This window comes from Parathielavia appendiculata, assembly GCF_033297405.1.
Source record: "Parathielavia appendiculata strain CBS 731.68 unplaced genomic scaffold N657scaffold_25, whole genome shotgun sequence".
NCBI lineage: Eukaryota > Fungi > Ascomycota > Sordariomycetes > Sordariales > Chaetomiaceae > Parathielavia > Parathielavia appendiculata.
Genome location: NW_026944244.1, coordinates 170473 through 189993, shown reverse-complemented (window position 1 = coordinate 189993; position 19521 = coordinate 170473). Strand labels below are relative to the sequence as shown.

Genomic DNA, 19521 nt, shown 5'->3' with positions numbered 1-19521 from the left:
TTCCGAGTGGGTGTGGACTTGAAGGCTCCTGCCACTATCCGTAGACTCTTGTTTTGAGCTTTTCCAAGCGCCTTGGTGATCCATCTCGTTGCTGGCTCACCCCCCTTCTCGGTGGGGATGTGAAAGGATGATGCGCCGTACGCTAGCGCTGACCGGATGCACTTTGAGTATACCTCTCGTGCTTTGGCCAGCCCTAGGCCCCACGTTTTTGCCGTAATCCTTGACAAAGCGTAGCTCTGTGTTTTCAGCTTCAAGAACCCTTTCAGACAACTTACGAATCTACGCCACGGTCGTCTATTACTCCCCAGCCAGCCAAGGGCGGCCGACAGGAAGATGTTGTCCCGAACCAGCTTGCCTGACGGTCAAGATTGCCAAAACCTGGTATGACGAGTGCACTCGGCCTCGGTCAGAGGGCGGTTTCCTCGTCAACTGCCCGAGCGACCAGTCCGCCCTACTTCTCCCACGGCGGGTGATAGATGTACGAAACGCCGATGGAGAGTCGGAGTCGTGCCGCCCACCACATCCTCCTCGCATCGTCGAACAGCCTCGCGACGGCTCAAATGCAAGCGTATCCGGTCACTACGTGACGCTCAGCTACTGCTGGGGCGGGACGCAAAAAGTCCGGCTCGAGAGAGCGAACTTAATAGCGCTTCAAGACGCGCGGTCTCCCCGTCGACGAGCTAGCCCTCACCATCAAGGATGTCATCCGGTTTACGCGGGCGATGGAGTTTCGTTACCTCTGTGTCGACGCGCTGTGCATTGTCCAGGACGACGACGGTGACAAGGCCGAGGAGCTGCCCCTTATGGGCACCTTCTATAAGCAGTCGGCCCTGACCATCGCCGCCGTGTCCGGCGACGACGCGGAAGCCGAGCTTGCGCCTTTAAGGCTGCGCGGGTCCTTTAGGCCGTGTCTCGTGTATTCCCGAGGTCTGTGATGACGGTACGGCAACGGCGACGACGATGGCGGTCATGACGAGGAGACTTGGATAAGAGGTCAACTCGCAAGGATGCCAAGCTCATGGGGAAAAAAAAAAGCTTGATTATTAGGTCCTGCCGATGAATATGGGAGGTATTATTACTTGTTATGTACAAGTTGATAGCTATCGCTGTTACCTGAACCGCAACAGGAGGTCATCTCTGTCTCACGACTCTTGGTGTAAGTGGCCTTGTGGAAGGTAGCAGCCCAAGTTTCCGGTAGAGAGATACCTGCATTGAACTGGCAGACTTTGGTCTTCACTATGAATAGCATTTTCAGAGACGATCGACTGTCCATGTAAATTTATCATTGATTAGCTTTACCCTCTGAGGCTTCTGAGCCAACTTGGATGGCGGTCACCATTGTGGAGGGTTAGGGTCCGATGATAGAGCACTTCCTTTGTGACTCCAAGCCCCACATCATGAGTCACCCGAAGTCGGCGAGTCGCCCAGCGGACGACTCAGCACAGTATCCGTAGCAGAAAAATCAAACTTGGCAAGATTCGATTGAAGTGCTCCAGACACCCTCCAACCGCCAAAGAGCACAAGGGTCGTCTATCAAGGCCAATTCGCAGGCAATTGGTGCCCCATTTTCTTTTTCCTTTTTGCTAACTGTCATCGGGACAATGGCTTCGCAGGTGAAGCTCGACATCCGGCCAACCGCGAGCGAGGCCCGCAGCCTGTTTGAGCAGACCAGCACAGCGTCTCCGAAACCGACCTTGCTGCCCGTCTGCATCACCGTGCCGTCGGATCTGCTGACGCCGTCGGCCATCTACCTGAAGCTGTCAAACGGGTATGCCATGGTGCATCCATTGCCAACCAGGTCAATTGGCTGATTTGAATAGCGCCACTGCCGAGTATTCATTCTTGCTTGAGAGTGCCACAAGAAGCACCGAGACGGTTGGGAGGTATAGCTTCATCGGAGCCAGTATGTGAATCAACAAGCTCACAGCACCGGACTCACCTGACTTGGACAGACCCTAGGAAGGTATTGGCAACCGGCCCTGGCTATGACGACGTCGGGGACCCGCTGCGGGCGCTCGAGGCCCAGCTCGGCCAGGACAGAGTAGTCAGCATCCCGTCACTCAAGCTGCCCCCTCTAACCGGCGGCGCCGTCGGTTACGTTTCATACGACTGCATCAAGTACTTTGAGCCCAAGACAAACCGCCCTCTCAAGGACAACCTGCACATCCCGGAGGCCCTGTTCATGCTCTTCGACACGATCGTCTCCTTCGACCATTTCTTCCAGGCTCTCACCATCATCACCCACATGCGCCTCCCCGAGGACGCCTCATCGTTCGAGTCGGCCTACGACGACGCCTGTGCCACCATCCGCTCCACCCTCGCTCTCATCCAGCAGCCCGAAACCCCCCTACCCTCGAAGAGTTTCGGGAACTCGACCACCTCGCAGCAATACTCCTCCAACGTCGGCCGCCACGGCTACGAGTCCTTCGTTACCGCGCTCAAATCCCACATCGTCAAGGGTGACATCATCCAAGCCGTGCCATCGCAGCGCTTCTCGCGCGGCACCTCGCTCCATCCCTTCAACATCTACCGCACTCTGCGCACCCTCAACCCCTCCCCATACCTCTTCTTCCTCTCCTGCGCCGACTTCCATATCGTCGGCGCCTCACCCGAATGCCTCATGAAGACAGACGGCTACGCCCCGCTGCCCATCGACACGCGCTTCGCCTACTCCGCCGCGGACCAGGCCCGCTCGCGGCCGCGCATCGTCAACCACGCCATCGCGGGCACCATCCGCCGTGGTCTCAATCCGGCCGAGGACGACGAGCTCGCCGCCGAGCTGCAGGCGAGCACCAAGGACCGGGCCGAGCACGTCATGCTGGTCGACCTGGCGCGCAACGACGTCAACCGCGTGTGTCACCCATCGACGGTCAAGGTCGACCGGTTGATGCGCATCGACAGGTTCAGCCACGTGCAGCATCTCACGAGCGAGGTTTCGGGCTTGTTGCGGCCGGAGTGTACCCGCTGGGACGCCATGCGGAGTATCTTCCCCGCGGGCACGGTGTCTGGGGCGCCCAAGATCAGGGCCATGGAGCTGATTTATGAGCTGGAGGGGGAGAAGCGCGGGATTTATGCTGGTGCTGCGGGCTGGTTTGCGTATGATGTTGTGCGGGTCGAGGTGGACAAGGACAGCGGGGAGACGAAGGTGGTGGTGGATGAGGGCCAGATGGATACGTGCATTGCCATTCGGACGATGCTGGTGAAAGGCGGGGTTGCGTATCTGCAGGCGGGCGGCGGGATTGTGTTTGATAGCGAGAAGACGGAGGAGTGGATGGAGACGATGAACAAGCTGGCGGCCAACTTGCGGTGCATCGAGCTGGCCGAGCAGTATTATGGGGATGGGCTCGGCACCAAGTCGGTGCAGGAGATCATTGACGAGGAAAGGCGCAAGGGGGACGAGTTTTATCGTCTGCACACGAACAATGCGGGGGCATAGGGGGATGCATGGCTATGTACCAAGTTGCTTGGGTCTGTTCCATTGGTACGAAGGCCTGCGACGACTTGGATTTTGCATTGCTTTTCTGCCTCCTCTTGACAGCTTCGCGCCGTTGGCTAGAAGTCTTTGTCCTGCGTCCGTCGAGTTTACTGGTTCTCTCTACGGAGTACTTTGTTGAGGTTGATCGGCGTCCAGACACACCAGAAGTCACTGATAACCTGACTGATATACCGGCGCATCCCTGGTAGGCTGGTCGGGTACAGAACATTACAACCCCTTCCAGCGCGAACCAAGACAACCTGCCCATCAAATAATCCGCTCATCTCACTCCATGATCCAAGTACATCCTACGCACTTGTAGTGTCTGATGCTTCCCCTGAGACCGGCCGTTCGGGCTGCTCAGCAACCTTCACCCTAAACCCATGCTTGACTCCATCCCACATACACCAGCTCAATTATCATCACCATAGCTCCCACCGTCCTTGCTGTCGGTGCGACGGCTAACGTCGCACGAAGCGTTGTCGAGACGCTGCTTACATTGTTGAAAGCCAGCAACACTTTGTCTGGCCATCGAGTCATCGCCCTCACACGTTCTCTCAACGACCCCGTGGCCCAGCACCTCGCCTCAATTCCCGGCGTGCAGGTTCTGGAAAGGAACTGGATCGACATCACGGCCGACTGGTTGCGCGCGCATGAGGTCGTCAGAGCCCTTCATCGCATCACACGCCCAGCCAAACCAGTTCCCCGAGGAATCGGCCTTCCACCTGGCGGTTCTCAAGGCCGGCGTGCAGTACGTCGTACGCATCTCTATGACCGCCCAAAATGTCCGGCCGGACTGCCCCGCCTACTATCCGCGCACGCACTGGGCTATCGAGGCGCTCCTGCAGCTCGGTCCTGGTCGAGGCCCTGCAGTGGGCGTCGCTGCAGTCAAACGTCTTCACCAATTCTTGCCCGCAGCCGCCGCTGAGCTGATAATCAGTACCGCAAGACGGGGAAACAGCACACGCCCCGGTTGTCGGTACCACAGGACGTGCAGGCCGCGCCCATCGACCCGGACGAGGTCGGCATCGTTGCGGCCCACCTGCTGTCTCAGGCCGACACTTCTCGGCACAACAAGGCCAATTATGCGCTGAACGGGCCCGAGGACGTCACGGGGGAGCATATCATGTGGAGGGTGGAGCAGTACATCGGCACAAGGGTGGAGAGCGTCGTCTACAAGGACATGTCGCTCGCCGATGGCTGGGCCAAGGCAGCTGGCTTACCGGCAAACACCATCTCGACCCAACAGCAGGCTTCGAAAGAACCCACGTGGGCTGGGAAGTGCACGGCATTCACGACTAGCAATGAATTGTTGGAGCTCGCGGCTCCCACTCGGACGGCTGTTGATGCATTGAGGGCGCTCGTGGGAGAGTGATGTGGCACTTGTTAACATGTCATGTGAGGACCTTGAACTTGGACTGGGACGGGTGGGGTACGGCCAGTATCTGTTGTAACTGTAAATAGGTGAACTGTATCCAGCAGGAGGTTGCACAGGAACAAACAGAGTGGGAGAGGTTGTTCAAGTCTCTTTTAGGTATGTTAGCAGAAACGGCTGAAGGGACTCGTGAAATGAAGGTAGTTGTTCTGCATGATCAACACCTCGAGAATCTGTTCTTCCGCCCTTGACATGTCACATCTCATCAAAACTCACAAATCATTGAGGGCAGTATCGGCGAAATAAAACGAGTGATGGAAACTCCTACAGCTTTTTTCTGAGACAGCGCTGGAGAGGATGGATAGGCACTGGCGGATTGGTTAGCTGAGGTATGCTCGAAGTCAAGTACTTTGGATATGAAGGTCTCAGTCATACTGTCATATTTCGGAGGATGCTATTAGAACGGGTTCTCAACCGCTCAGTGTTACCACCTTGGATGACTCAATCAAATCTATTGTTAGTCCGCACGGAAGCCTCGTTGGAAACTGAATGAGGAGGGCAGGATGACCATACGGAGCTAGGTCCGTTGCAGACGGAGTATGTCGATGGCTGGTCTGGAGCCTCGCACAACCCTATCGGGATTCGAGGATTCACGTAAGGAGCTCACCCACATCCGAAACACGCCCCTCGGGCTCGGCGAACAAGCCACGGCTGGCCCTGACTCGCTCAAATTCTGCGCCCGTGACCCGCCTCCAAGAGGATGATAGGTGGTAGTAGCTGGTGTGGCGTCCGAAATCTGTCTCTGTGACCCTTCAACAAAATGATAGAGCCGGAGGAGATAGCTCAGAGCATGTCGAGAAGGGTGCCGCAGCAACATTATAAATGAGCATACGGTAGTCTCCCCTTAGGGACAAACACGCATGCAACGGACATTCTGCATTGATCCAGCGTATCAACGGGACTTTGTCCGAGCAGTCAATCTCCTATTATCCATACCTTATCCAGGCTTGCTGCACCAGAAGCCGGATGGCGGGAAGCAGCTACTCCGCCAGTCGCTTGGATGAATCATGCTGCTGGGGTCATACCGCTGAGGAACGACTTGGGCTCGTGGCAAAGGGGCTGGCTGACCACGATGAAATCCACAACAAGCTTCCCGGTCTCCATGCCCTGCTCAGGGACTACATTGATCCTGACATCCCGGTCTCCTGCGCCGACTTCCACCGACGTCTTCTCCGCGTCTTCCGTGACTCAGACCATGACTTTGCATATCAAGACGGTCTGGCGAAGCTGTCACCGGATGAGAAGGAGAGGATCGAGGGCTTCGTGGCCGAGGGCAAGCCCCTGGACGAGGTCTCGCGTGACTTCGACCTATGCGTGAGCCTTGGAGTTCGCGAGTATCTAGAGCACCTCATTGGCATGGACTTTGCCATGATCTCGTCCTCCTCGGGTGTCCAAGTCTTCACGAACAGGCTCACTGGCCAGCAACCGGTTCCGACAGAGGTTGAGGGTCTCAGCGGGAGGCGCCGGTTCGACTGGCTGAAAGACAAGGACAACTTGTTTCGCGCATTCCTCCACCGACTAAAGGACTTGTTCACCGGCCATCTGATCGAGCACAATGTTGTGGTAAGTGGATCGGGAACTCGCAAAGAAAGAGAGACTGATGGGTCCAAAGGTGTACCAGGACATCAAGTTCGAGAACTGGGGCCTCGACATCGACTATGTCCCTCGCTACACCTGCATCCCCAACTCAGTTGCCAGCGTGCAGCGGATCGTCAAGTACGCCAAGAAACACAATATGCGCGTCCGCTGTGCCGGGTACCGCCACTCGTGGGCACCCATCTATGGCGACCACGGGCAGATCACCATCTCGCTGGTCAACCTGGCCGAAGCCACCAAACTTCCCAATTTCACCGCCCTCTCCAAGCTTCTGCCGGAGTGGCTCCTCCACCGAAACGGACTCCAGACCATCGAGGTCGTCTCCGGCAAGCCCCGAGTGGAGGGCAATGCTCTGGTGCGCGTGGGAGCCAGCACCACCAACGAACAACTGCGGCGCTGGTGCGTCGAGAATAACAAGTACACGTACCCGCTGAACGTGATCATGGTCGAGATGACGCTGGGCGGCAGCAACGCGCCCATCTGCCACGGTGCCGGCCGCAGGCACCAGACGCTGAGCGACCTCGTCCGCAAGGTCGAGTACGTCGACTGCAACGGCCGGCTCCAGGTCGTCACCGACCCGCACCACCTCCGCGCCGCGGCCGGCTGCTTTGGCCTGATGGGCGTCATCACACACCTCACGCTAGAATTCGCGCCCATGACCTACGCCCTGATGCAACCCAAGAAACTCCCCGTGGTCCGCGCCATCCCGCCCCCGGCCGACCTCCCCGAATCCGCCATCCCGCCCGCCCTCCGCATGCCAAACCTCACCCCAGCCGACCGGGCCTCCGACCTCGCCCGGTTCAAGGACATGGCCGCCAACTGGTACTACTCGGAATGGTTCTGGTTCCCCTACGCCGACCAATGCTGGGTGAACTGCTGGAACAACACGACCTCCCCTGAGGGCGCCGAGGAATACCCCTCACCAACGCAGACCTTTCTCATGTTCCTCTCCCAGTTCACCACCAATGTGCTGCAGAACGCGCCGGTACTCACCGAGCTGATCCAGACCCTCCACCTGTCCGAAGCCGCCGTGACGCTGCTCTCCGAGGCCGCCATGCTCGCCCTCCCGGAATTTGACTACCCTCCGGGCCTAAAAACCTACCTGCCCAACGCGCTGCACTTCCAGCGCGGCATCCAAAACGTCAGGGTGCTCAACGTCGAGGTAGCCATCGCCTTGCCTCCAGTTCCTGCGGCGGCATCATCAACACCCCGGGCTGATGTGTCGGGGGGGAAACCTCAGCAGCAGCAGCCGGACTGGGAAGTCGTGCAGCGGGCGTGGTGGCACGCCATCCTGACATGCTACCGGCACAGCCGGACCGCGCCGCAGAGCATGCCGCTCGAGATGCGCATCACGGGCGGGAGCGAGATGCTCATGGCGCCGCAGCGCGGAAACGGGCTGGGAACGTGCGCCATCGAGGTGCTGACCCTCGAGGCCGCGCGGGAGTTGTGGCTGCCGTATGCCGAGGAGGTGGTGGACGGCTGGTTGCGCCTAAGGGATTCTGAGGGAAAGAGGGTCAAAGTCAGGCCGCATTGGGCGAAGCAGTGGATGGGGCTCAAGGTCGGGGAGGGTGGTGGGAGGCAGTGGGCCGAGCAGTTGAAGGAGGAGTACGAAAAGGAGCGGCGCGAGTTTTTGGGTGTGCTAGGGGAGATTGGGAAGAGGCATGGCTGGGGACTGCAGGATCTGCGGAGGAGGTTTGGAAATGAGTTCTTGGATTGGTTCTATTTTGAGGATTGATGTCAGTGATGAAGACCTAGAGTGAGTGGTGGACTTTGCAGGAGAGGGAGGCAGGGCCAGTGTGCTGGTCGGCGACGTGCTGTTTTGAGTCCCAGGGTTCTTCCATCTTTTGCAGTTTCGGACACACCTTAAGGGGAGAGGAATATATCGTCAGAGCCGCCAAAGACGGTGCCAGGGGGGTTATAAACCCTCTGCGGTCCACTGCTGATGAGGTTCGATATTGGCAACATGCCGCTTTCTCTAGCTTTCTGTTTAGATGAACCTCCTCGAGAACTCGACCAAGGCCATGATGGCCATGGCCTGCCCGTACGGCATGCTCGTCACCGGAATATCCTTGTAATGCTGCAGGTCCCTTCCCATGCCCGTCCCAAACGACGTGTTGAGCAGCTCGCCGTCCTCGCTGATATTCGCCAGGACCCCCTTGACGGCCTTGACAGCCATGTCCTCAAACTCGGTTCCAAGATACCTCTTCCTCTGGCCCTTGAGCGCGCCAAACGCGAAACCGGCCGTGGCACTCGCCTCCAAATACGACCCCTCCTCCTCACTCACATCCAGCAACGTCCGCCACAGCCCTGTCGACGGCTCCTGCAGCGGCCTCAGCGCCTCGCACTGCGCAAGCAGCGTGCTCTTGAGAAACTCCTCCAGCGCCACATCACGCACGCCGCCTTCCCTCAACAGCTCCAGAAACTCCGGAATCGCAATCGTCAACCAGCTATTCCCCCTTGCCCACCTCGCCTCGGCAAAATTGTGCCCGCCAGCCCCCGTCGCGTTGAACTCCCACCCGTGGAAGAACAATCCGGTCTTGGCGTCAAACAGGTACTGCACGTGCAGCAGGAACTGGCGCTTCGCCTCGTCGACGTAGTGCGGCCGGTTCAGGACCAGCCCGATCTTAGCCAGTGGCAGCACCGTCATCATGAGCGTGTCGTCCCACAGCTGCTGCTCGTTGAGCTCCAGGTACGTCTCGTGCCGCATGCCGCCGTGCTTGGTCCGCTTCAGGTCGTGGTACGCCCACTCGGCCCAGGAGTCGAGCCAGGGGAGGTAGGCCGCGTTGTGGGTTTTCTCGTAGACGCAGGCGAGCGTCAAGAAGACGGACATGGTGTTGATGTTTTTGGTGGTGCCGCCCGCGGCGAAGCGGGAGGCGAACCAGGCCTCAATGATGGCAAGGTGGGCGGGTGACTGTGTGAGTGTGTAGTACTGCCAGATGCCGTACAGCCCGATGCCGTGCGTCCATTCCCAGTCGTCCCAGCCCTTAGTGTCAATGACCCGCCCGTCGGGCAAGGTGAGGAGGAATTCGCCTGTCTTGTCGCGGATGTTGACCATGGCCGAGATTAAGAGCTCGATCTTCTGATGGACCTCCGAAGAGGTGATGCCATGGTGTTCGGTTGGCATCTGGGCGATGAGGAGAAGGGGGTCTGATGATCGGGCGACGTAGGGAAGGTGCAAGGCTTCGGGTGGCTTTCGAATCCTGAAGACTGGGATACTCCCTTTGGTGTTGTCGACCTGAATATCGCGGCTGTTTGATCCCAGGAACTGTTATGGCACTCAGAAAGGAAAGGCCTGAATCCCCCTGCCGGATGTAACGCGTTTAAGAAGCCATACCCGGTTCTTGGCCCTTGCTTGGTGGAGAATCTCCCCATGAACCAACCAGGCGGTCGCTGTGGAGATAGTAGTGCTCGGTGTCAAATTCAACCGAGAGAATGGAGCACGGCTCGGTCGAACAGAATGCGAGAGAGACGACGTGGTTTAGAGCGGTAATGGGAGGATCTCCATGGTCTGGTTTGTTAGTGGGTCTTCTGAGCTCCCACTCGTCCGGCAATCACTGGATCCTTGGGTGGCAATATCGAGCGGAGAAAGCTTCCTGAACGGTCCAAGAAGGCGGTGAAGCTCGGGGTAAATTCAGTCCACGCGGAGGCGGATGAACCGAGCCCCAACTACCCCATCCCCAGTTCATATCTGTGGAGAAGTTTGCTGATTCCGGGGCCCCATGGGGAGTCTGGGGTAGGTGGGTGCGTTTAAAGCCATCGACTTTCGTCTTCACCGCTGCCATTGTGCACGCAGGAAGGGAAGCCTTTCTCCTGTTCATTCGTCCAAGGGTCGAGTCATTTCTCTTCCGCGTTTCCGTTGTGCTTTGCCCATCACACCACCTAGTTGGTTCACCATCAGTCGACATGGTCAACGATACACACCGCGACGCGGTAGCCCCGGCCGGCCTCCCCGAGACGGCCGGCGACCACAAGACCGACCTTGTCGAGGCTGAACGGGCGCAGACGCCCGACCTCGTGAAGTCCGGGCAGAGATACGACAGGATGGACAAGGAGCTCGCCCAATACGTGGCCGAAGGCCGCATCCACATCTCTGAGGAAGAAAACACGCGCCTGCGCCGCCTTGTCGACAAGAGGATCCTGGCCATCATGGTCACAACCTACTTCTTGCAGGCCATCGACAAAGGGACCTTGAGCTTTGCGTCTATCATGGGCATTGTCCAAGACACTAACCTCCAGGGGCAAGAGGTGTGTTCCCTCTCCTCTTCCGCCTTACCCCTTCTAGTCTCTAATGATGATAACCCCTGACTAACTTCTGCCCGTAGTACCAATGGCTCACGACCTGCATCTACATCGCTATCCTGATCGTCGAGTACCCGCAAAACTACATCATCGCGCGCGTGCCCATCGCCAAGTACCTCTCCTTCTCCATCATCGCCTGGGGTACGGTGCTCGCCTGCACGGCGGCCTGCACGACCTTTGCTGGGCTCGTGACGGTACGCACACTCCTGGGCATCTTCGAGTCGGTCTGCCAGCCGGCCTTTGTCATCATCTCGTCGACATGGTACAAACGCGAGGAGCAGGCGTCGCGCGTGACGTACTGGTACATGATGAACGGCGCTCAGCAGATGGTCGGCGGCCTGCTGGCCTACTGCTTCTCGCTCATCACGACGGGCCCGCTCAAGTCGTGGCAGTGGCTGTTCCTCTCCTACGGCGTCATCTCGGTCATCTACGGCGTCTTCGTCGGCTGGTGGATGCCCGACTCGCCCATGCGCGCCAAGTGCTTCTCCGAGGAGGACAAGAGGCTGATGGTCGAGCGGGTGCGGTCCAACCAGACGGGCATTCAGAACAGGCAGTTCAAGAAGGAGCAGGTCTGGGAGGCGCTCAAGGATCCCCAGGCCTGGGGCTACGCGCTGATCCAGCTGTGCACCACGCTGCCGACGAGCGGGCTCGGCAGCTTCCAGGGCATCATCATCAAGAGCTTCGGCTTCACCACGCTGCAGACGCAGTTGCTGGCCATGGTGCTCGGCGCCTACATCATCATCGTGCTGTTGGGCAGCTCGTGGCTGGTCAAGAAGACGAACCAGAACTTGTTGGTCATGCTGGGCTTCTGTATTCCGTACGTGGCCACCACCCTTTCCCCTACCCGTCACCACGGAAAGATGTCGCTAACTGGCTCTTAGCTCTTTTATCGGGACAGCTCTTCTCATGACGGTAAGTGATAACATTTCCCTGTGTTTGTGGACTGTTTATCCTTGCCATTATATCACTGGCTTGGGAGCACGCCGATGGCCCCCGAGCTTGCGCATTAGCTCTCAACCTCCAAGACAGCAAGTTCCCAGCTGACATTGTTGGTAGATCCCTCCCGACACATATTCCCGCAAGGTCGGCCTCTGCATCTGCTACTACATCACGCTTTCCTTCTGGTCCGCCCAGACGCTCGCCCTGTCCATGCTCTCGCGCAACGTCGCCGGGCAGACCAAGAAGAGCGTTGCCGTCGCCCTCAACTTCATCATCTGGTCCACCGGCAACGCCATTGGTAAGCTATCTACCGTCATCATTCCTTCATGCATCAAACGCGCACGCAGACTGACATGTTTCCTCCTTTCCAGGCCCTCAGGTCTTCCTCAGCTGGGACGCGCCCCGCTACTTCATCGCCTTCGCCACGCATCTCGGATGCTACTGCCTGCTGGTCATTGTCATCATCGGCCTGAGGTTCTATCTGGTGGCTCAGAACAAGAAGCGGGACGCCCTCGCGGCGGCTGGTGTCCACGAGGCCAAGGACGAGAACATGACGCACGCATTTGAGGACCTGACGGATAAGGAGAACCCGAACTTCCGGTATGTGTATTAAGGTAGCAAGCGAGAGTTTAGGTCATGTCGAGGCTGGACCTGAAATTTAACGCGGTATCAAGCGTCTTACATCAGATAAGGTCCTCTGCGCGGATGGAACTGGTCGGGCGCTCTCAACTTGTGCTGTGCCGTTCGGCCTGTTTCCAGAACCAGAATACACTGACCTAAGGTATGGTATGCCAACCTTCAACTAACCTTCCGATGATGCCATGGCGCAATCTCAGGGTTTATGGCTTGCCGAATACGAGTGAATGCTTCACACCACCCTCTTCCGTGTTACTGCATCAATCAGCAACTTGTTTACACAGGAAGCTCAGTACACACATGGACCCGGCAGTTCGGATACGCAATGGACGGCACAATGCTTGCTAGACTTGTGGTGCCCAGGCCAACACGCAGTCAACCTAGGAGAGGCAGGTAAGGTAGGATGTGACGATGCAACTCGCCGAGCCCAGCTGTGGCAGCAACCCTGTTTTTGTCCAGCACTTGCTCTATTTCGATCCTTGGCCACCGTTATTGCTGATCCAAAACCTGATAGAGAAACAGAGTTGCCCAAATCACACTGCTTGGGTTGCATCCGTTCTGCCAGAGCCCAATCCGCTCGGCCCCTATTCTAAGAAAACCAGCAATCTTGACTGGACCACCACGATGAGAATACCATGTTTGGCCCTGCCGCTCGGACGAGCTGAAGCTCGAAGCTACCTTGAACAGTGGTGAACGCAGGTCGGGCGGCTGTCCGCCTTCAACGGCTGGTAGCGAGGTGTTGGCATACGATGTAGTTGGCTGAAGGCACGTCCCGCATCTGCAAGGCAACTTGACGGCTCGGCGGCTCCTGCATGCAATGTGCAGAACCCAGTTTGACGTGCAGCTGCCGTGCGTCAATCAAGGCGAGACATGTCATCGATGTGGGCATCAACACCAAAACGGCATCGCCAAGTTGTGCGGGCTGAAGGCCGCAAAGTCCCATGCAGTGAGTTGTAGTATTGGCGTCCAGCTACCGGCAAGTCTAGCCCTGAAGCAGCCAAATTCGGCGGCATGGCAAGGGAAATGGACCTGTGGCTGTGGCCGTCGTTTCTGTCTCTACCCGGCTTCATGAAATGTGAGGGGAATGATGAGTATAAAAGCCCGTCTGCGCGACGTCCAACCCTCACAGAGTCCCACAGTTCACCTTCCGAGATCAGACACGTCCATCATTGGACCCCTCGCCCCCACAGCCTGAGGATTTGAATTCACCGAGTGTTCTACCCTGTCTCGCCTTTCAGGGATCAAGATGTTGTCTGTCCGCATAGCGCCTCTCCTCCCGCTCTTTCTCTGGGCTGTCTCTTCGGTGTCAGCCGACACCTGCTCGGAAGTGCGGGACAACACCGACATTGAGGTGTCTTCTCCCCTTCAGCTCGCCTACATTGACGAGCAGACCGACTACTGGTCCGCGTCCTGCAGTGCCCTGAAGCCCTCTTGCATAATCTTTCCCAGGTCTGCCGCCGAGGTTGCAGCAGTCCTCCGCGTCCTCAACACCAACAATGAGAAGTTCGCAGTCAAGTCTGGCGGCCACAGCCCCAACAACTACTACGCCAGCATTGACGGCGGGCCGCTCATCTCGACCCAGAGGATGGATCACGTCTTACTTGATCCGACCACTGGGGTGATCGATGTCGGCCCGGGCAACCGCCTCGACGAGGTAGCCAAGAAACTCCACGGCACCGGCTGGACCTTTGTCGGCGGGCGCATCGGCAACACGGGCGTCGGCGGGCTCATGCTCGGCGGCGGGCTCTCGTACATGTCAGCGCAGTACGGCTGGTCAGCCTCCTCCGCCATCTCGTACGAAGTCGTCCTCGCCAACGGCACCATCGTCACAGCCTCCGACACCTCCCACCCCGACCTCTTCGTCGCCCTCAAAGGCGGCGGCAACAACTTCGGCGTCGTGACCAGCTATAAACTGCAAGCGCACCCGCAGGGCCAAATCTACGGCGGCAACCTAATCTTCCTCCGCACGCCGGACCTCGACGCCAAGATCCTCCGCGCCGTCCGCGACTTCACCGAGTACAACACCGACGACAAGGCCGCCATCATCGTCACAGCCGAGCGCACCACCGTTAACCTGGTCGACAGCTGGATCCTGTTCCTCTTCTACGACGGGCCCGAGTCCGCCGTGCCCCCGGGAACCTTCGCCAACTTCACCTCGCTCCAGCCCCTCCTGGCCAACACCGTCCGCACCCGCACCTACGCCGACATGATGGCCGAGAGCAACTGGGTTGTGCTGAAGGGGCTGCAGGTGCAGATCGGCACGGAGTCGGTGCCGCTGCCGGCTGCGGTGGATGCAGATGAGGTGCTGGTCGAGGGGATTCACGCGCACTGGCGGAACGTTACCGACAGCGCGCTGCTGGTGCCGGGCATGGTGGCGTCGGTTGCGTACATGCCTTTTCCGAAGAGGATTGCGCAGGCCGCGAGGGAGAGGGGGCAGGATCTGCTGGATGTTGATCCCGATGCGGACAGGTTGATTGTGGAGTTGGATTACATCTTTTTGTCGCCGACAGATTATAGTAAGATGGAAGGGAAGATGGTTGAGTCGTATAGCGGGATCAGGGAGAGAGTGGTTGAGTGGCAGGCCGAGGGGAAGCTGAGGAATGTGTACTTGCCGCTGTTTATGAACTATGGCTTCTATCGACAGGATTATTGGGGCAGGCTCAAGGCGGCGAGCCGGCAGTTGGCGAGGGAGGTCGCTGAGAGGGTTGATCCGGCTGGCCTGTTTCGGACGAGGACCGGAGGGTGGAAGCCCTAGGTTTCGGGTCTCCTCTGGCTGTCTGCACTACCTACCTGAATCACGCGGTATTGAGGTTTGAACACACTAAGGCACTTACCTTCTGTTATCATGTCTAACATATATCAGAAAAAACCATACAAATCAACATCATTTGTCTTTGATAATCTTGATTAAGCCCCCGGCAACTGGGCACCATTGGCACTGACCGCCGGCCTCCTTGCTTCTGTAAGGTACAATACATCCCGTGTCTGAGTTAAGTTCGCCAGGGAAGCTCAGGCTGCGCTCAACAAGGACTTATAGAACGGTTCACCTCCATGATGTCAAGGAAGTGGGGAAGGTTCTTTGCGTTCTTAGTTGCTTCTCATGCAGCTGTTCGGGCTTGATGTGATATTGAGATATCTGCGTATCTTACACTGCGTAGCTGACCTGTGAGCAACATGGGTGCGGAGAGATGTGTTGGAAGTGTTGGCACTTGAAACTCGGAAACTGGGTTGTCGGTGTCGTACCCTAGTCAGGGGTAATACACAGCTGTTAAATAAGGCCTGGGAGACACCCAGGTAACCTGAGGAAGAGTAAACTCAATTGACAGATTCTGGGCTGGTCCTAAGCACTCGAAAACTTCACTGTTTTCACGGCTCCCATAAAGCGTGTCACCGTGGAATCGTGGCTGTTGGCTTTCCAACAAGATGATTGGCTGAACTGTTTGCTTGTGCGGTGAAGTAACTACTAAGTAGTTACTATTATAATTGCTCCTTAACTAATATTATTGCAGTGTAGTTGAAGATAGTTGTTACAGAGTAGCTAGATGTAGGTAACTCACTTATATGAGTCACTCGCTTATTATATACGTTTGGGCTGAGTTGTATAGGTGTTGAATCGTGCCTGCCCACTGTTGTTTTTTAAGACAGTTGATAGGTTAGTTTCCTATTGTATATTCCCATGATATAGTTATTTCTGCGGGAATTGACCATTATTACCTTACTTCCTCAATCCCGTCTGTTTTTTTTCAAGCAAGAAGCATCTCCCAGCATAGGCATCCCATCAAAACTACTTCACGAGCACATGGCCTGAGATGTTTCTTCCCTTCCACGTTGATCCCCATTCTCACCCGAGGCTTCATGAGGCAATCTTACAAGACTCCAATGTTATTACAACAGTCTTTGTCGACCAGCATGGCATCATTGGCCGCTCGCGCAAAAATACGAAGAAGAGCGACTCGAGTCCCAGTCCCGGAAATGATCAGATAGACACGGACTGTCGCACGATATATACCCTGGCATGCGTACCTAGAGCCCATAGGGTGTGCTTATGCCGGCTGAAAACAAAACTTGATTCATCACCAATCCACCCCTCGGAACGCTGCAACATCAAGGATTCGTGGCAAGACATGTCGGGTTTCCCTCTCGGGCACTCTTTCACAGCTCGGGACCGGCCTATGGTGCCAGGTAATCATCGAAAGGGTCGCTCAGCTGCATTTCCTGCATGCGTCGATCTCAAACTCGTCAACAAGCATGGGTATTAGGGCTCTCAATGTAGGCCCAAGGGCCAAGATACGCAACAGGTCTTGAGAGACATTGGCAGAACGGAAAGTAGCAACTCCCGTCATCCATAGGCTTAATACCGATTCCCGAGAGTTCAACGAATACCTTTCAGTTTTGTGGCGTTTCTCCAAGATGCAGCTTGCCGTGGGCCGTCCTGACTGCCCACTCTTAGCGTTCCGCTGGCACAGATTTATTGAGATACTGCATCAGGAATAAGACATTTCAGTCAGCCTCTTTCCACCGATGTGTCACCCGGAGTCCGCACTTGGGGAAGTCCCGGCGTTCAGGCACCTATCTGCCCGACTGGTTGATCTGATTGACCGTGTCCAGTTCGACATAATTGACATAAAAGGACAACAGCTCGACGGCGCGGGCACTTTTCGAGATTAACACCTATCGCATAACTAAGGTAATCACCACCGAGACAATTCATTCATAAGATGCGCTTCGCCAGTTCCCTCGCTCTCCTCCCCCTGGCAGGCCTCGGCCTCGCTATGCCTGTCGCCTCCCCACAGATTCCTGGCAATCTGGCTGGCCCTCTGCTTAATTCTCTTCAGCTCCTTGGGCTCAGCCCCCGGGATGAAAAGCATAATGCCTACGCCGTGGCCCGCGGAGTTCTCCCCGGAGATGATCTCGACGATGTCGCGGTGGGCGTCTCTACACGCCGGGATTTCCAAGTCGCCAACGGTGAAGACGATGAGGTTAAGAGGGCGGTCCGCGATCGCGATCATGGCGGCAAAGACGGTGAGCACGGAGACGAGGAGGTTGAGGAGGACGACGGGGACGAGGAAGATGACGAAGACGAGGAAGATGACGAAGACGAGGAGGACGCGGAGGACGAAGGTCACAGCGAGGATGGCCAAGAGCCCGAGGACCAAGACAATCAAGAACAGCAAGAAGGCCACGGCAAATCCAAATCCAAGGGCAAAGGAAAGGGCAAGGGCCAGGGCGCCAAGAAGGACAAAGGCAAAGGCAAATCCGACGACGGCGACTCGGACTCCAAGTGCCACGCCCCCCGCGAAGTGCCACGCCGCCCGCCACGCCACGCCCCTTGCCTGAATCCCAACTCCGCCAACGATCTCGTGGCCGCCTACGTGCGCATGATCTCCGGCTGGAACGACGCCGACGCCAAATACCTTGCCGACGACTTCCGCGACACCTCTGACAGCATTAACATCCTGGCCGGCATCCCGCTTGGCGGCCCGACCTTCCCGACCAAGCAAGCCTTCATTGACCACCAGCACACTCAGGTACCTTACCTCCCTTCCCGTCTCTTCCTCGTCACTCACTCCCCCACACCAGAATTCAGATTAAGGTACCTTACTAATGCATGACCAAAACAGCCCGACAACCTCCCGCTGGTGGTAACGCACAAGTCGCCCTTTGACTGCGACGAGATCACACTCATCTGGACGGCCACCTTCGGTGTCGCGCAGAAGCCGGTCCGTGGCATCACCATCCTCGGCGTGACTAAGGAGAAGGGTTACTGGCAGATCAAGAGCGTCGACGTCGAGTTCAACAATGTTGCTTACCTCGAGAACATTGGCGGATTGTGGGCCATGCCTGGCCAGCAGCAGTAGAGCCTCCGTCTGCTACTCTCATTACCCACTGACCTTACAAACATGAGAATCTGACCGAAATCGACCGGGCTATCTCGCGAGGATCGTTGTTTGTGCGACGCGGAACTCCGGCGGTGGGGTGAAACAGTCTGGGATGAGAGACATGGGGGGAAAAAGCGGTGGATGCGCAAGAGCTTGAGCGGTCATCTTTGATATTGACCAATAACTTTAATCGTGGAGTTTACCTTCTGGGGTCCAGCTTCAAGACTGTGAGTCTAGATCTCTCTTGATCAAATATACGCAATCTAGCCTGTCCCATCAAGTACTAATAAGGACATGCGCTTGAACTGGACTATGCATTACTAGGTCAGGTAGGTACTGAACTAGCATACACAGGTCCCAGATTATCACCAGGTAGTGATGAACGGGAATTTTAGGCGCGCAAAGCGGGAGCTTGAAAGCTCAAACAACTCCAGGACCCGACTTAGATCCTAGACGTCCATTCTCGTCGCACCATTTCACGCTCTTTGTCCCCTTGACCTTATTTCAGTCGGAGGCTTCCTCAAAATCGGATTCAGCAGCCGCCTCGGCATCGGGTTCAGCGGCCGCGTCGACTTGCGACTGAGAACCTCCTCCTCTTACCAGTCCCTGAGTCGATTGAATAAGGCAAGACCCCAAAAGATCTGCGCAAGGTAAGGTAGATAGATATGTTAGCAACGTCTTCTCTCAACAACGACTCTTTGTATGGGATGCCTTACTTGCGCCGCAATCGGTGCGGAATCGGGCGACGAAACAATTCCTGTCAGGGAGATACACCCAGGAACTTTAAAAGCCGTCGGTCAGATCAGAATCAGTCTTTTCGCTGTCCACAGCCATTGAAGATGATGGGGCATCCAGTTACCTGTCGCCATCCGCCCTTTCCCCCTGCCGCCAGATGCATGAAAACTCCCGCCTCTCGCGGTTGCGAATCTCGGTGACAATCTCGCATCCTCTGCAGGGACAGGAACGGCACAGGCCGTTTCCTGCGCCGACAATCCTGCAAGAGAGAGCGGCGGCAGCGCTGACGAGAGAGGCAAGGACAAGGAAACGCATTTTGACGTCTGCTGTTCCGGTGCAGACGAACTGATTCGGGAAATATTGATGCAATAATACTGCAAGTGCTATGGGCGTAGCATGTAATGAAGCTTCAAAGGTGAACGAATTCTGTACGAGGTAAACGCAGCGGCATACCTTCATGTAAAGAATGATGCCCCCCTGCTGCTTACCATCGTCTACCTCCTCGTCCTTAGGGTTCGTCATAAAGA

At 56.9% G+C, this 19521-nt stretch overlaps 8 protein-coding genes across 8 annotated transcripts; 7 read left to right on the top strand and 1 right to left on the bottom strand.

Annotated features, from left to right (window-relative positions):
- Positions 1-656: 656 nt before the first annotated feature.
- N657DRAFT_538887 (heterokaryon incompatibility) lies at positions 657-851 on the top strand (the record flags this gene model as incomplete). The annotated part of the gene is made up of 1 exon (XM_062787808.1): positions 657-851. A coding segment is annotated over one exon (195 nt), but the record flags the coding sequence as incomplete, so codon positions are not given.
- Positions 852-1461: 610 nt separating this feature from the next.
- Positions 1462-3755, top strand: N657DRAFT_666615 (anthranilate synthase component). Its single transcript, XM_062795346.1, has 3 exons — positions 1462-1768; positions 1821-1903; positions 1953-3755. Exons 1-3 carry the CDS (start codon positions 1602-1604, stop codon positions 3434-3436), a joined length of 1734 nt encoding a protein of 577 aa, XP_062643353.1. The 5' UTR covers positions 1462-1601; the 3' UTR covers positions 3437-3755.
- A 373-nt stretch (positions 3756-4128) lies between these two features.
- Positions 4129-4881, top strand: N657DRAFT_674838 (uncharacterized protein; the record flags this gene model as incomplete). Its single annotated transcript, XM_062795780.1, has 2 exons — positions 4129-4347; positions 4437-4881. 2 exons carry the CDS (start codon positions 4129-4131, stop codon positions 4848-4850), a joined length of 633 nt encoding a protein of 210 aa, XP_062643352.1. The 3' UTR covers positions 4851-4881.
- A 1263-nt stretch (positions 4882-6144) lies between these two features.
- On the top strand, positions 6145-8352 carry N657DRAFT_707024 (uncharacterized protein). The gene has a single exon (XM_062797392.1). It carries the CDS (start codon positions 6511-6513, stop codon positions 8239-8241), a length of 1731 nt encoding a protein of 576 aa, XP_062643351.1. The 5' UTR covers positions 6145-6510; the 3' UTR covers positions 8242-8352.
- N657DRAFT_650071 (glycoside hydrolase family 105 protein) lies at positions 8225-10084 on the bottom strand. The gene has a single exon (XM_062793860.1). The coding sequence runs from the start codon at positions 9628-9630 to the stop codon at positions 8494-8496; it is 1137 nt and encodes a 378-aa protein (XP_062643350.1). The 5' UTR covers positions 9631-10084; the 3' UTR covers positions 8225-8493.
- Positions 10070-12572, top strand: N657DRAFT_650070 (MFS general substrate transporter). Its single transcript, XM_062793859.1, has 5 exons — positions 10070-10751; positions 10829-11622; positions 11687-11717; positions 11862-12042; positions 12116-12572. Exons 1-5 carry the CDS (start codon positions 10410-10412, stop codon positions 12355-12357), a joined length of 1590 nt encoding a protein of 529 aa, XP_062643349.1. The 5' UTR covers positions 10070-10409; the 3' UTR covers positions 12358-12572.
- Positions 12573-13514: 942 nt separating this feature from the next.
- On the top strand, positions 13515-15227 carry N657DRAFT_650069 (FAD-binding domain-containing protein). Its single transcript, XM_062793858.1, has one exon. It carries the CDS (start codon positions 13627-13629, stop codon positions 15133-15135), a length of 1509 nt encoding a protein of 502 aa, XP_062643348.1. The 5' UTR covers positions 13515-13626; the 3' UTR covers positions 15136-15227.
- A 2483-nt stretch (positions 15228-17710) lies between these two features.
- Positions 17711-18238, top strand: N657DRAFT_581440 (uncharacterized protein; the record flags this gene model as incomplete). The annotated part of the gene is made up of 2 exons (XM_062789528.1): positions 17711-17908; positions 18002-18238. Coding segments are annotated over 2 exons (435 nt in total), but the record flags the coding sequence as incomplete, so codon positions are not given.
- Positions 18239-19521: the final 1283 nt, after the last annotated feature.

Excerpts from the sequence above, each read along its gene's own strand:
- N657DRAFT_666615 (XM_062795346.1), top strand. The coding sequence starts at position 1,602 with ATGGCTTCGCAGGTGAAGCTCGACATCCGGCCAACCGCGAGCGAGGCC. Across the intron at positions 1,769-1,820 it reads TACCTGAAGCTGTCAAACGG|CGCCACTGCCGAGTATTCAT; the intron begins GTATGCCATGGT and ends TGATTTGAATAG. Across the intron at positions 1,904-1,952 it reads GTATAGCTTCATCGGAGCCA|ACCCTAGGAAGGTATTGGCA; the intron begins GTATGTGAATCA and ends TGACTTGGACAG.
- N657DRAFT_707024 (XM_062797392.1), top strand. The coding sequence starts at position 6,511 with ATGGGTCCAAAGGTGTACCAGGACATCAAGTTCGAGAACTGGGGCCTC.
- N657DRAFT_650071 (XM_062793860.1), bottom strand. The coding sequence starts at position 9,630 with ATGCCAACCGAACACCATGGCATCACCTCTTCGGAGGTCCATCAGAAG.
- N657DRAFT_650070 (XM_062793859.1), top strand. The coding sequence starts at position 10,410 with ATGGTCAACGATACACACCGCGACGCGGTAGCCCCGGCCGGCCTCCCC. Across the intron at positions 10,752-10,828 it reads CTAACCTCCAGGGGCAAGAG|TACCAATGGCTCACGACCTG; the intron begins GTGTGTTCCCTC and ends TTCTGCCCGTAG. Across the intron at positions 12,043-12,115 it reads GTCCACCGGCAACGCCATTG|GCCCTCAGGTCTTCCTCAGC; the intron begins GTAAGCTATCTA and ends CCTCCTTTCCAG.
- N657DRAFT_650069 (XM_062793858.1), top strand. The coding sequence starts at position 13,627 with ATGTTGTCTGTCCGCATAGCGCCTCTCCTCCCGCTCTTTCTCTGGGCT.